We start from the raw sequence: 14,328 nt of genomic DNA, 5'->3' as shown, positions 1-14,328 counted from the left end.
GTGTCTGAAACCATTATTGTGAAACAGGATGCAGGATAAAATTAAGCCGCTCTCATCACATTCTGGTATAGAGCTTCAAGCCTCACTTCAAAGCTGGCAGAGACAGATACTAAGTTGAGCCTCGACTGTGAGCGAACCAAGTAGAAAGTCTTCAAGGTGTTTCTTATTTTGCTCCGGCACGCCTCACCTATCCGCTTCGCTCGTGAAGAAGCTTCTATGCCTCGAGCAGAACAAGCATGTTTGCACATCAATGATCAGCCATAAGAACACATTTCGATCCCATAGCTTACACCTTAATTGAGATCATTACTTTTGATGGCTAACCACTTTTTTTTTGTTATCATGTATTTACCGACTTGGTTTGCCGCATCTCAACATGGACTGAGCAAGGCTTCAAGTTTTGATGTCTTCAAGTCTTGCCACCAGGAACGGCCGGACACTCAGTACGGAACAGGGTGATCAAAAATGGCCAGCGACCCACCTTTCCATTTCGCAACCACCCTTGTGATGCAACAACGCTTGGTGCACCATCTGAGAGACGCAGGCCCGAGGCTCTTCCGCAGGTTTAGGGGCTTCTGCTGACCCTGGACTGTGACAAGGCAGATCAATCCATAAAGCTAGCACGCGCATGCCTAGCCTTGATGGTTGAGGATGCAGAATTAGATAATCATGCAGGGGTAAAAGCGATACATTACATGTAACTTAAGTCACAAAAGGAACGTTAATGGAGACCTCTGATCGGCTGGATGGGGTTGACGATGTCTTGGAACTGACCTGAGACATATCCGTGGCGGCTTGCTTCTTGATGTTGTCTCCAGGCCAGTCAAATCGAGCTATGTTCCCGATTGGCTCAGTTGATACTCCTCAAGGCCACGAAGGAGGGCTGGCAAACTCCCATTTCCATCGGCAGCTGACCGTCATCTGAAACTTTGAGGCGAGGTTATGGTCCATGGAGGGCTGAATAAGAGATGCCTACGACTTGGCCTGATGTCTTGATAAAAGCAAGTATGTTCAATAGTGTTATCATAGTTGGCTTAGGGTACGTGGGGGCAGTCCCAGAGACAAGTGAGACCATAAAGTGAAAGTCTCATATCAGCCTCACAAAACTGTAGGTGGTGATACGACTTCCATCGTAAGACATTTCATGGGCAACGCTGGCCTGCGAGTAATGCATCAGGCGCATGCCTCACTTTACATCTGTCGGCTACGTTAAAGCCCAAGTAACAGGTCAAAAACACACCTTATACATTACGTCGTACTTTCTCTATAATTGCGCTTAAAAAGAAAAGAAAATGGTAAAACTATGTCTCAATACAGCCTACGTTTCTGTTTCCCGTAACGCGGCGCTTTTGAGATTCCTCCGTAGAATTTCGCGATACCCCGTCTAACGCCGGAACATGATTTCGATATAAAGGCAATCAAGCCACGCTGGGTCGCTAGTTCCAGTTCTTTGACTCGCTGGGAAAGGAGAGCTATATTTTCCATTGCTAGGTCGGCGTCTATCATGGCTTCGACGCTATAAATGCACTTCTTCTTCCCATCTACTGACCGTTAGAAATATAAACTCTGAGGTTTTAGTTGAGCACGTACCAATGCAGCCACCGCAAGGATATTTGCCATCGCCATTGCAACTTATTTTACTGTCCAGACACTGATTGCAAGCTTCGAAGAATCTCCGCTTCTCCATCCCCCTGCCGTCAACCTCGCGATCGATGTTATATTTGCAGCCCTTGCCGATACCTAATGAGCATCAGAAACATGAACTCTGGGGCTGTTGTCAAACACCTACTGGTACAATTATCACAAGGAGTCTCGCCATTGCAATCCTTTCCAAGAACGCGGCACCGTTGGCAAGATGGGAAAAAGATCACCTTGAAAGGGATGCATTGGGTGTCCGCTCCATATACCAGTGAATCGTTGTCTGCCTCCCTTACGCTATCTGAGATTGGGGTTTCGTGGTGTTCAAAATATCCTTGGAGATTCAGAGGCTGTTCAGCATACCTGATCATACCTTCAGGTGGAGGTTGTTCGTCGGAGAGGTAGTGTGAATGATAACGTGTGCGGTCGGCTGTCGTCTCCTGAAATGAGGGCAGTGGAACATAACTTTCGGTGACTCTAAGATCTGGCCCGTACTGACACCAGACACGTACATGTTCGCGAAACGAATCCATATCTGAGCATTCTTTGTGGCAAAAAGAGCAAATTGGCTTGCCTTTCATCTGAATTGTAGCCAGTTTTGTCTTTGCTATAACGTCTACATTCTGTTTCAGTTGAGAGGACGTAGAGGGCGACGAACTGATATGTTCCGTGCCAAGTGTTGTTTCGTATGTCGTCATTCTATTGAGGTTATTCGTTCCTGAATTTTGAATAGGCTCCCGTGACAGAGTATCCAACTCCTTGGTACGGGGTGGTGCTTTTTCTTGCTGCGAAGCAATACCTGTCGAGCAAACTGTTAGTGGCTAGTGTAAAACTGATGGAATATCCCACTTACGGTCTCCTGAACCTCCGTTACCGTTATTCCTTTGGGGAACCTTGATCGTTACTATCCGTCGCCTTTCACTGGGACTTTTTGCAGGTCCATTGTGTGCCACTTCCGTAGAATGCTGCTTGCTAAGCTCCATGCCTGCCGTTTGATTCTGCGAGTCTTGTTGCAAGGACTTGGGAGAATGGATGGCAGAGTGAGATAGATGGACGAATTCGCTGCTGGGTGGGTTCGGAGACGATTCTGCTAGAACTGATGGTTCATCTGCTCGCTGCGCTTTTGGGAAAGGGTTTACAAATATTGTACTCTCTACCGCTTTTGACTGTAGCTCTTGTTCATGGCCAGCTGGAATGCAAGTCGAGGATTGTGGGCCCGGCGTTGAACGGTTTGGGGCCCGCGACTAAATGCTTCAGCTGGAGCTACCACAATTTCTAAGATCTGGCAGTGACCTACCTTTCGTTTCCGAGAACCTGAGGGCCACGCGTCCTTCATTTGTTCCTGCAATGAGCGTTGTATTCTACCTCGGTACTGTGACTGAGTCCAAGAACGAATGATTTCTGATGCTGTTTGGGCCAAGTCGAAATCATGAAGCCAGAGTCAAGTGTGAAATATAGGTTGCCGCTCTTGATAATGCTCATACAACACTTCCGAAAGCAGATCGAGACAGGGTCCTGCCGAGACGGGACAAGAGCAGTATAAAGGCAGAAGCGACAACAGAGGAACACCGAGACGTGTTTTTTTGGTTTTTCACCATACACGATAAAATAGTGGGATTGGCAATGGCAGTGAGATTTAAACCCGAATCGTTGTGCGTTTTCTCGCAACCGCAATGAGAGGCGAGACTTTAGGCGTACACAAGCCCTAATTGTAACCCATGCCCTTGCCTACAGCAGTATCAAGGTTATGTGCCGCTCTACTTTGGAGTCTTCCATGTGCTTGGCCAGGGGCCGTGCAGGCTATGATGATGACCCTAGCATCGACGGGGATCAACCGTGCCTGTCATGAAAACTCTTCCTTGTTGGCACCTTGACGGTTTGAGCATGGCTTTTGCGATACGTCGCAATTTGCATGGTAAGCGTTCCGCGAGCTACACAGGACAGGGCATTCGACTAATCTGTCCTGTTTCTGTAGCCACAGGCCAATCAAACTGCATTTCGACTAACGCTAGCGGCTACCCTCTATGGTAGCAAACAAGGGTAACTGTGTCTGGGTATCTCGCCAGATGAGAAAACAAAAGCTTCTACATGGGTATGGAGTCACTGATCAAGCGGCGAGCCTTGTCTGGCCAGCCGTAGACTCATAGTACGGCAGGGGTTGCAGACACGAACCGACGCGAACCTAGATCGACACGCACACCTTTGGTTGACGAGTCGTTCAATTTAAGTTTCTTTGCCTCACTACGAGCCCGAGCCAAGCGTTTCCAGCCGGCACTCCGGAACATGTTCCAGCCGCCGATGGCCTGGCGCTAACTCCAGCCTCCAGATTGCGCTATTGTCCGTGTAAGACGGGTGAACCCTGTTTGGCATTGCACATCCTTGCCGTTGGACTGCTCAGTGCGTTGCCGTATATCCATCACTGAGCGGTGTGCATTGCCCGCAGCACTGCTTTTCTGTACACGACAGTCCAGTGGCAGGGTTGCGGCATGGAAAATGTGCAGCCGCCTTACCCGGACCACTTGACAATGTGGAGGCTGAAGTTGGCGCCCTGCCGCCAGCAACTGGCATAGGCTCGGGGAGATAAGTCAAATTGAACGGCCTGTCAGCAAAGCGAGAGGTGGGCCAATGAAGAGCATCCTTGCTTACTGATCTGGGTGAGGCCGAGACTGTCTTCAACCTTGCAGGCGCCCTGACTGATATGATTCCGTGGGTGGTGTGCCGAGGCTGGCCCTTGAATCAGCGGCCTCATGTCTATGCAGAGATTCTTGTTGTCACACCTGTCGAGACAGCGAGGCATGGTAGCCCTGTCTGCCCCACGCAACGAGATGCATCCGAGCCCAAAAATAGGCGACCGCATAACCAGGCAAATCCGCATTGAAGAGTGACTTGAGAACAAAGCGAAAAGGGCACCTTCCGGATCTGCATTTACCAAATGAGGTGTTTAGGGTTTGCCAATTCTTAATTCTTACCCTCTTGCCCTTCCCTTGGCAGCTTTTATAATTTTGTTATCTGGCGCAAATCCCTATGACACCTTAGGGCAATCAGAATTTCTGCTGTGTTCCCACGCCCCACACCATTGAATTCTGCGGATGATAGCGTCGTCAAAGCCGTTATTCGCGTCTTTAGGTTCTCTCCGCCACTCTTCTTTTTAACACTTTCCTTGGTCGCGTTTTCGAAGTTAATGCTATCATGGCAGAAATTCTGGGGGTCGCGGCGTCGGCGATTCAGCTCAGCCAAGCATGCCTTTCTGTACTAGATATGATGAAAAAGATGAAGAGGGGCCGGTCGACGCTGAAAAAGTATCGTGAGCAGCTCCAAGAACTTGAGACCCTTTCTACCAGCATTTCTGAAAGCGAACTTCTTCAGACCCCTGAAATTGGGGCCAAGACCAATGCCCTTCTTCTTACTATCAAAGACAACTGTTTGGCCTCCTTACAAACAAGACGACGTCTGTCTCTTGCCTTCGATTTGTGGTACAGAGAACAAGATATCATCGATATCTTTGTCGATCTTGAACGGCAGAAGAGTAGTCTCAGTTTGACTATTGAGCTCGTACAGTCCAAAGCCCTGAGTGAGATCCAAACCGACATCAGAGCCATGAGCCCTCCCCGGAACCAGTCAACCTGCTCTCGCGGTATTACTTCGACTACGACCTCTGACGATCAATTCAGCTCCCTTCCCGGGCCGTCGAACGATTCTACCAACACACGCAGCATGGGAACATACAACAATCCAGTCGCGGGCCCAGGATTCAATCAGGTGAATGGAGTTATGTTCTGTGGCAGCGGACCGTTATCGAAGGAACTAGCTAAGAACAAAGCGGAAGAAAAGCACTCACGGCCTACCATCTACAACCATCCTCTCAAAGCTGGAGACGGAACGGAGCACAACGGGGGACATTTTGTGTTTGAAGGGGACATTACCGATGCGACGTTACCCGATTTGAGTGGCCATGTTTTCTTCAATCCTCAGGCGGTCTCTGGCCCTTCCGCTGGTCCAGGTGACATATGTTATGGAACGCAGTACAACGGGATTCATGTATCCCAGAGGCAATAAGAGGACATGAGAATTCTCGGAACTGGCGGGCTAAAGAAAGCGAAATAGCAGCAGCGTATCTTAACTCAGTTTACCACGTGTCCCATGAAAACTTGAGTTGTGCTCTCTCCATACAGGGTTATGGATACCGACCAACTTTGTAAACCAGATCCCGTCTTGATTCAACAATCGTCTACGTGAAAGAATGGTTCAGGTTCTTAGAACTCACCTTCCACCTTCTGACTTCGGAAGCGTTCTACAAGATGTACTCGCTCCTCGGGGGGAAGGGGGCGGGAGACGGCCATGGTGGGAACTGTCCCAGGAGTCTTAAAGGTGAACGGCAAATCTGGCAAAGTCTGCTTCGCCATTTCCACAAGGCGTCAAATTGTTCTTCGTGCCAGGATCTAATTTTTAAGCAGCTCAATGATGCCAGATGCGGCAGCGGTGTCGGTGAGGTTGTTGAAAGCTGGGGCAATTGCATGGTGCTAGGTAGCAATATCGACCTAAACTCATGATGTATATCTGCAATAAACAGATGGATGAAGTTCAAATACTAAGCGCATTCTGACGAGTCCTTGTTTAATTTGATGCGTGAAACCTACAACACGTGTAATCCCTGTAACAGTAGCCTTTATACTTGGTTCCTCCAGTCTCTCAGCATGAGTATCCGCCTTGGGTTACAGGAGTGCGTCAGGCGAGATCGAAGTCACTGGGTATTTTTCCCTTGACTGTGTATGTGTCCCCCGAGGTTTCGCCCCCTTTGATGGCCTGAAGAACCTCGCCATCATCACCAGAAAGTGTTAGGTCGATAACAGGAGCCCTGTACCCTTCGGCGCTGGGAGAACACCGGTTGGAAAGATTGGTATGCCATTTGCCATTTGCATCAATAGTAACTCTTTCTTGGCTGTTTGGTGTCTCGTGAAGGATATTCTCCATATACCTGCCCAGGGTTAGTAAGATCCATCACCTCGAAGTATGAGCATACCCATCGACTGCCAGTACATCAAATGGCACATAAATGTAGCAGATAGGGCATTCCCATTGTGGGCTTCGTTCTTGCAGCTGTATATAAGTGGTAGCATCGAAGCACTGCAAGTGTTTGCAATCAAGGCCGCGACATGGAAGCTCTAATCGCTTTTGTGATAATGGGCACATAAGGGTAAGCACTTGTGAAGTTACGGCGATATCAGGATACTGTGCTCTGCCGCTGGCTTAATTCGTGTATCAGCAGTAGTCGAATACGTACAATTAGTAGTACTCACGGTCTGGATTTAGGGAGGACGCCGATAGTTTCTCACGTTCAGTGGTATCATCCACTGCCCCCTCAATCGACCTCTTCTTGCAAAGAAGAATCACAAGATAGAACTCCTCCTATAGTATGTATTAATCCAATTGTGTAAGACATGTGTATTGAATTGAACAATGATTTACCTTGCTTGTCGGTCCGTATGTAAGCTCGGCAGTATGGGTTGGCCCTGGGTGAAGACGGAGGCCGTTCGAGATGTCAATTGGCGTAACCGATCCAGGTTTATTCTTCCGGCCAAAGCTGGCCGTACCCTCCAAGCCATCAACTTTGATTTGCGAGCCCTCAGGAAATGCTATGTCTTGGACGTCTTCAAGGCCCCCAGCGCAAAAGATTCCCACGTGGTACGAAGGGTCGTTGATGCACTTCCGCAGAGCAGAATCATCTTGACAGCTGATGGGGAAAGATATCGTGCGCGGTTCGTTCGTAACTTGACAGGCGGGCGGTTAGTATTGACTCTGATTGTATGCATATAGAGCTAAACATCGGGCTTACCGTCACAGATCTTCACATCAGTAACGGGGTCCTCAATTGCGTAAAAGGCACTTTTTCTGAATCTGAGTTGCGTTGGCGGTAATGTTCTCAAAATCGCCCCGAGGTGCTGATTAGCATGAAACTGGCCGCCTGGCGCATGATGGGGCTTGTTGGACAACGAGGGAGGATCAAAGAAGCTACATCCGTATAGAGATGGCCCCTGGATATTCGTATTCGTCTCTTCCACGCTCTGACGAATCTCTTGTAGCTTTTGACGGCCAGCGGCATTAACGGTAGCTCGAACGACTAGTGACGGAAGTGATTAGCCGCAATGGAACGACCTGTTGGAAGTAGTGATTCATAGCCGAAACGATGATGAGAAAAGTCAAGATTAAGGACCCTTATAGTAATGCAACAAATGAAGAGAAAATTGCGTATAACGTAGGCAAGGTCTCACGGTTTTGTGTGCGACGTTTTGGCTGCGCATTAGTGCCAGTGCTCTGGGCTTCGAGGATCATGCGTACGTATGGGTGATGGCGATTGCTTAAATCGTCGCCTTTGCGCCCGAGTTTGCGCCCTTCTGTTACTAGAATTCTATTGTCGAAGAACGAGTTTGCCGGTGAAGCTGATGAGAGGCCCGACGAAGCCATGTCGAGAGCCTTGGTATGGTTATTGGTACTTAGTTCGGGCTTGAGTTAATGTTCCGTATCTATATCGGTATTCATGTGAAGCAGAAAAAACTGCAGATGAGTATGTAGGAGAGACAGTCGACAACAGGGAAAAAACACAATTGTAAGGTGAAGGTGATATGAGTACGCATGGGTGGTAGAAAACGAGGTATTTGATTGCTCTAATAATCATGGCAGTTGTAAATTTATTCTTGCCATCCTGTCTTATATACCGTCCACCTAATCTCTACAGGGTTGCCATAACGCTATCGTAGGAATAGAAGGCAGTGATGGCCAGATCCAGTGGTTTCAATCTGTCCTGGGGACCTTGGACAGCCATGACGCTGATGTTCGAGGCGATACAGAGAGTGGGGCATTGGATACAGGCCCCTGGTCATTTCCACCAGGCTAGCCAACCTCCGCACACACATCTCACTCAGACGAACTACAGCAATCTTCTGACTTCAGTCTCAATTGTAAAATACAGGGTGTACCTCTGTTGGCCGCCTCCATGAACCCCTAATTGTCAGGCGGCACTTGGGCTGCCTACGCTCGCGAAGACGCTCTCGCTGTGCTTCCTCCTCCTTCTCCTCCTCACGACGGGCAACGCAGCGTACCCTATCCTCTCGTCGCTCCTCCGCCAATCCATGTCATGCTTCAAACACTATTGTATCCATTCGAAAAGCCTTCCTCGGATATGAATGAGAAAATAGATATCAGCAAGCAGAAATTCTTCCAGTATCTAGAAGGCTCGGGACATAAACATAAGGCTTCTCTACAGGTGTACTGTGACTCAATGGCACTCCAGCAACGATAGTGGCAGCCCAAGGCTTGGCGCTTCCATCATATGCCGAATCATGTCTACGTTAGCCACCGAAATGAGCACCTGAAACAGGCGCATCGTTGATGGTTTTGAGGGCTATCCAGGGTCCCACTTCTTGGTGTGGCCAGTAGACTCAACACTCGATGTCTTAGAGACAGAATTCATGCGCATATTTATCAGTGTGAGACGAATATTTATAACATGGGAACCCCGGTTCTTTCGGTGTAATCGCGATAGATACGTAGGAGCGAGGCCTCCCCATCTAATATGATGGTGGTGTGGTTTATGCATCAAGGCACCTGTAGCAACTCAATTCTTCCCGGCAGGGATCATGCGTTCTTTCATGGCAGCATCCGTGAACCCAGTGACAAAACTCCTCACAGTCGGCAGAATCCTCGAAAAAAAACTATTCACAGCGAAGTTAGTGCTGTTCTGGTCGAATGCTATACAGATGTCGCTTACATCAGCTACTCCTTTCGTGTAGGACTCAAGGACATCAACTGATTGAAGGTAGCCTAGACGGTAAAGTCGCAAAGTAATTTGGACTATGCCGTAGTACGTTGGGTCTTGATTGTGGTATACACACTGCAGGTTCTTGACAGACCATTCCAATATCTGGTCCGGCTTGCGCAGTGACTGATTCCAGCGAGTGATGCATTTGTCGCCTCTTTCCACTGGGCTGCATCCGCCACCAAGCTTGAACCAGAAGTCATGGTACCTATAAATGTACTGTCGAATAGCCCGGTATATGGAGGTCATCTGCAAAGCATTAGAGCTGGTCGTTTCTTCTGACAAATGGCCCCGGCCACTTAGGTGGTGGTTTGTGTTCGTGGTAGTTATTCTGGCGGTGTTGGACTGGCTGGTCGCGTCTATGTCTTCTGTGAAGCCCAAAGCTTTAACCAGGTCCTTTAACAATGCCCATTCGCTTTCGTCCCTCCTCATGAGCGCTTGCCACGGACGGATACCGGCGAGGACATCACGCTTGTCGGGCCCTTCTCTGGAAGAGAGGCGAGAGATGACATAGGACAAGCAAAAGAACGCAAATGCTTGCTCCAAGGTTTCGGGGACCATATTCTCCTCGGCCATGTAGAAAGTAATCATGCCGTCGAAGCAGAGTCCATTTGCGTGTTCGTAAGACTTATTCAAGAAACGGATGAAGGCTGGATTCTGGGTTTGGACAAGAAGATTCCATACGGCCTTTGACCCGTGTTGAACATTTTGCGCAGAGGACCAGGCTGAAATCGCATCCAGCCTATCATCGAGAGTACCTCGGCAGCCTTTTGGAAGCTCGTCATGTTCAAGATATACGAGGGCCGACATAAAGCCATCGAGTACCGTGAGAGCTTTTCTTTTCGTCATGACGGAAATTGATAGGGGAACGCTCTCTCTCATTGTTGGTCGAGATGAAGGAATGGAAACTGGTCGACGAAGGGCAGTGCATTGGTCGGCACAATGCCTCAATTTATATTTTCGGTCCGCTGACTGGGGAGCCGTGTACGAGATAACATCCGCATAATTCAAGTGGTGGATCGCGATGCACTGGCCAAGTGGATTTCAGAGCTACATACGCGCGCGGTGGAGGCAAGGAGCATGTCACGCCTGAACAGCAAGACGAACAGGAGAAATTGCCGGGTTGTGCCTAGAATTATAATATTTCATGTAGGTCATATCCCTTGGGATCCAGTAAGACACCATTAAAGTACTTTTATGGGGCTTACCCTGTTTTCCTGGTCTCACCAGATCCTATGGGATGGCCCCCGCTACTTGTCCCTGAATGGTATGCTATGCTCGACTCTGGCCCTTTCCCGTCCAAGCCGCCAAGCTCCTCTAGCTGCTTTCCTGATATCACGGACATACTCCTTGTTTCTTCTAGGCCAGCGCAGCAATGCTGCCAGATGTACAATTTGCAGGGTCTTCGGTTGGTTCCATAGCCGGAGTTCCGAGGGAGCCATATGTAGATCTCACCCCGCCTACGAGGCTTATGAATTGGAATAGTTATGGATGAGCGATGTTGTTTTGAATCAGACTGGCAGTCCCTTTCTTCTCTGGACAGCCCATTCTCGACAGTACGTATTGGCATGTGTACAGTTGAATTTCGGACCAGTGCCATAATGCAAGCTTATTTCTTCGAGTGCAAGAGAGAAGAGTTCACTACACCGGATACGGTTAGAATATCTGACCCACTTGACCAGCACCACATCCCCTCGCCTCCAAATGAGATGATGCATCAGAAGCCTTGTTGTTTTTCAAGGCAAGGATGATCTGTTTCGAGTCACGGCAACCAATCCTTTTTGCAGGGGTACCCCAATTCAGAAAATGTCCCCAGATGTAGGCAAAAAAATTGGTAAATTTTGAATTCTAATCCTAAGGGCTGATCATTGGTGTGTATGAGTTGGTTGACATCTTCAGTATAAGAACAACTCATCTGGCAGATAACTTTGCTCTTCTTTATCTCCTCCATTCATTCCGCCTTTACCTTCTATTCTTATTCATTTATACATTTCCCTTCCTGACAAGTCTTCTTCCCTACCAATGACCAAAAATGGAGACCAGATTAATTTTCTATTCGATGATGTCGGTCTTCTCATAACCGATATGTTGGCCGACAATGACATCAAGGCGTTAGCCCTCACGTCAACATCATTTCGAGCGTTCTTGCTCCAAAACCACTCAATTCTTCAGCTACGCATTTGCTGCAAACTGAAAGAACCTTGCGATATCTTCAAAGTACTGGAATTCTTGAGAAAAAACCCCGGGGAGCGCTTGGGTTTGTGCTTGCTTTCTCTCGCATCACAGATGCCGCTGCTTATGGCAAAGCCTGTTTGTGGGCCTGACACGGAGACAGAGAGCTCTGCCAACGGAGACATACTGGCTCAGTTGACGATGAAGCTCAAGATAGAACCACCCCTCAGTTTTCCGGAGGAGGCACTACTGAGTCGCCTCCCGCGGTGCATCGGAAACTCGATACTACTCCAGGATACCTTAGTCAGGATTAGGAATGTCGTTTTCCAAAACCGGGCACGGGAGCATTTTCGTTGTCAACTGGTCGACATGGAAAAGAATTCCCCCTTCAGAGGCCCGGTACGGGAGCCTATCCGTCTCATCTTGTTTTTTTGGGCCAAGGTTGAGCTTATCAATTTCGTGGCTGAATGGACTGAAACTCAGCCACAACCAAATGATGAAAATATGAAGATGCTGGGATTCCTTCAACACTTAAAACACTCACGTCTCCCAGACTGGACACTCCTGCCTGTGCAGGCCGCCGATGAGGGATGTGTACCAATGCAAACGGTGATCCGACACTTGGCGTGCCACCACCGACATGGTTTTCGGCCCTTTGACACATTGGACTTTCGTCAAGGCCAGCGGGAATTTGTACGGAAGGTGATGCATGTCGTCCAGATGATGGATCCCGTCAATCTTTTCGACCAACTGGAAAACCTTGATTTCCAGAGAGCGATTTACGAGTTCCTCAAAGCCTATGGCACATCCGGTAGGTGGGAAATCACAGATCCAAGTGGTGAAAAATGGGACAGAGGGAAGTCCAGCTTACTCTTTTCGGGCTTCCTCATGGATATCAGACAGGCCCGGAAGTCTAAGCGTTTGAAGTTGGAGGGCCATGATCGCCGAGAGTTCGACAATGGTATGAAAACACTCCATGGACCTCGTATTGCAATGGAGAATGCAATTGGGAAGGCAGTAATTAAAGCATCGTACTTAATTGCAGAAAATATGCTTCATGATAGGAATGATGAACGCGAGGAAGATGAGGAAGATGAGGAAGATGAGGAAGATGAGGAAGGTGCTTGACTCAAAGAAATGATTCTGTTTATATCTATCATCTTGATACTCTAGAACAGGGTCCGCGCACAACAATTACGCTACATTACATACCGCTAAAGCATTTATGCCTGTGAATCTAGGCACTGGATCGCCTGTAAACCTGTTTTGAGGTGACGAGGCACCACAAGCTGAGGAGTGTCGGTTGGGCTAACGGCTCACTGGACCAGGACGGACTTTCACATATACCAATACGCGCGCGGCTATCACTGGCCACTTCGTAGTGCGTTCTGCTGGCGCATAAAACTCTATACCTATGACAGCCACTTGGCCACTCCTATCCTTCACTAAGACAGGGTGGCCCCGATCGAACGCGTGCTGAGTTGTCCATTATCGGATTGCTAGTCTTGTAGCCTCGACTAAAGGATATTATCATGGATTGGATTTCTGGCGGGACCCTGGTTGCTAACCGAGCTACTATGGACTCGATTTCTATCGTCAGCTCCTGGCAATTATAACTGGCGCAAATCGACAATATAGCGAGATGGGATACATGACTGAGATACTGGCGCAGATTGACTTAAACATTCCAAAACAATTGCTTCCGTATCGTCGCACCGCTTCCCTTGGCCACCACACACTCTGCTTATGAGGATAGATCGACAGGTCGTTCTACGCTAAATGGCACTCCAACAACGAGAATGGTAGCCCGAGTCTCGGTGCTTCCATCATATGCCGAATCATGTCTACATCAGCCACGGAAATGAGCACTGACACCTATTTCCCTGTTCGAGGACCCACTCATATCCCTGCCGTATTCTCCCTTTTTTTTTTTTTTTTTTTTCTTTCTTTTTTGTTTTGCCTTATATAGAAAGATGAGGCTCTGCGGTACCTGCCTAGAAATAAGCAGTCAGGAGGGGGGATAGGGGAGCATATATTTAGGGCGATTCCTATCTAGAAAGAACCATTAAAATAACTTCAAAAGTCTGTGGACATTCTTTCCTTCTTCAAATCATCATGACTTTGCCACTGCCATTGGCTTCTCCTTTTAAGCGCGACGTTTTAATACCGAAGCAAAACGAGATCCGAAGGATGGATCAAGTGAGACTGACCTACATCAAGCCTTTGTTACAGAGACTAACTTTATCAAAGACGGAAACGGAGGTTATACTATGTGGCAAGTTCGTAGAGGCAAATTGCAGCAGATGCGCACTTCCACACAAGGTCACATGTGCGATTTATTTTCGACGTCTTGTCTTTCTAAAGGAGCGCAGGAGGCATGATATCGATAAAACCATGCTCATTTTCGAACCTGGCACCTTTATCAAAAGTGCAACAGTCATCATAGTACATTCCAGCCCTCAGACAACCTTTCGAATTGGGGGAAACTCGATTATTGAGGGTCACGTCCATATTTTCGATGTATGCTTCTCTGTTACATTTTTTATTCGTTACTGAAGTCTCTGACAGCCAAACAGTCTATCTCCGACTTTCGCCATATGATTGGATCTATTGAGATACCCTTGTGTCCTTCAAGCTTCAAGGCCATGAAACGTTGCTTAGTACAAGAGAGGGCTGCCTCATCGTCTTGTGCTCCCGATACTGCC

General features: G+C 48.2%; 6 protein-coding genes across 6 annotated transcripts; 2 read left to right on the top strand and 4 right to left on the bottom strand.

The window, feature by feature from the left end:
• Positions 1 to 1,234: 1,234 nt before the first annotated feature.
• On the bottom strand, positions 1,235 to 2,974 carry FOXG_22720 (uncharacterized protein; the record flags this gene model as incomplete). The annotated part of the gene is made up of 5 exons (XM_018403131.1): positions 1,235 to 1,541; positions 1,591 to 1,740; positions 1,790 to 2,437; positions 2,492 to 2,882; positions 2,936 to 2,974. The coding sequence occupies 5 exons, from the start codon at positions 2,972 to 2,974 to the stop codon at positions 1,309 to 1,311; spliced, it is 1,461 nt and encodes a 486-aa protein (XP_018258064.1). The 3' UTR covers positions 1,235 to 1,308.
• A 1,653-nt stretch (positions 2,975 to 4,627) lies between these two features.
• FOXG_22719 (uncharacterized protein) lies at positions 4,628 to 5,847 on the top strand. Its single transcript, XM_018403130.1, has one exon. The coding sequence runs from the start codon at positions 4,828 to 4,830 to the stop codon at positions 5,692 to 5,694; it is 867 nt and encodes a 288-aa protein (XP_018258063.1). The 5' UTR covers positions 4,628 to 4,827; the 3' UTR covers positions 5,695 to 5,847.
• Positions 5,848 to 5,891: 44 nt separating this feature from the next.
• Positions 5,892 to 6,041, bottom strand: FOXG_22718 (uncharacterized protein; the record flags this gene model as incomplete). The annotated part of the gene is made up of 1 exon (XM_018403129.1): positions 5,892 to 6,041. One exon carries the CDS (start codon positions 6,039 to 6,041, stop codon positions 5,892 to 5,894), a length of 150 nt encoding a protein of 49 aa, XP_018258062.1.
• A 322-nt stretch (positions 6,042 to 6,363) lies between these two features.
• Positions 6,364 to 7,968, bottom strand: FOXG_22717 (uncharacterized protein; the record flags this gene model as incomplete). The annotated part of the gene is made up of 6 exons (XM_018403128.1): positions 6,364 to 6,613; positions 6,659 to 6,884; positions 6,936 to 7,044; positions 7,105 to 7,406; positions 7,472 to 7,756; positions 7,908 to 7,968. The coding sequence occupies 6 exons, from the start codon at positions 7,966 to 7,968 to the stop codon at positions 6,364 to 6,366; spliced, it is 1,233 nt and encodes a 410-aa protein (XP_018258061.1).
• Positions 7,969 to 9,250: 1,282 nt separating this feature from the next.
• Positions 9,251 to 10,300, bottom strand: FOXG_17264 (uncharacterized protein; the record flags this gene model as incomplete). The annotated part of the gene is made up of 1 exon (XM_018397282.1): positions 9,251 to 10,300. The coding sequence occupies one exon, from the start codon at positions 10,298 to 10,300 to the stop codon at positions 9,251 to 9,253; it is 1,050 nt and encodes a 349-aa protein (XP_018258060.1).
• Positions 10,301 to 11,992: 1,692 nt separating this feature from the next.
• FOXG_17263 (uncharacterized protein) lies at positions 11,993 to 12,751 on the top strand (the record flags this gene model as incomplete). The annotated part of the gene is made up of 2 exons (XM_018397281.1): positions 11,993 to 12,654; positions 12,688 to 12,751. 2 exons carry the CDS (start codon positions 11,993 to 11,995, stop codon positions 12,749 to 12,751), a joined length of 726 nt encoding a protein of 241 aa, XP_018258059.1.
• Positions 12,752 to 14,328: the final 1,577 nt, after the last annotated feature.

This window comes from Fusarium oxysporum, chromosome 14 (assembly GCF_000149955.1).
Source record: "Fusarium oxysporum f. sp. lycopersici 4287 chromosome 14, whole genome shotgun sequence".
Lineage (NCBI taxonomy): Eukaryota > Fungi > Ascomycota > Sordariomycetes > Hypocreales > Nectriaceae > Fusarium > Fusarium oxysporum.
This window is presented reverse-complemented; position numbering and strand designations above follow the sequence as displayed.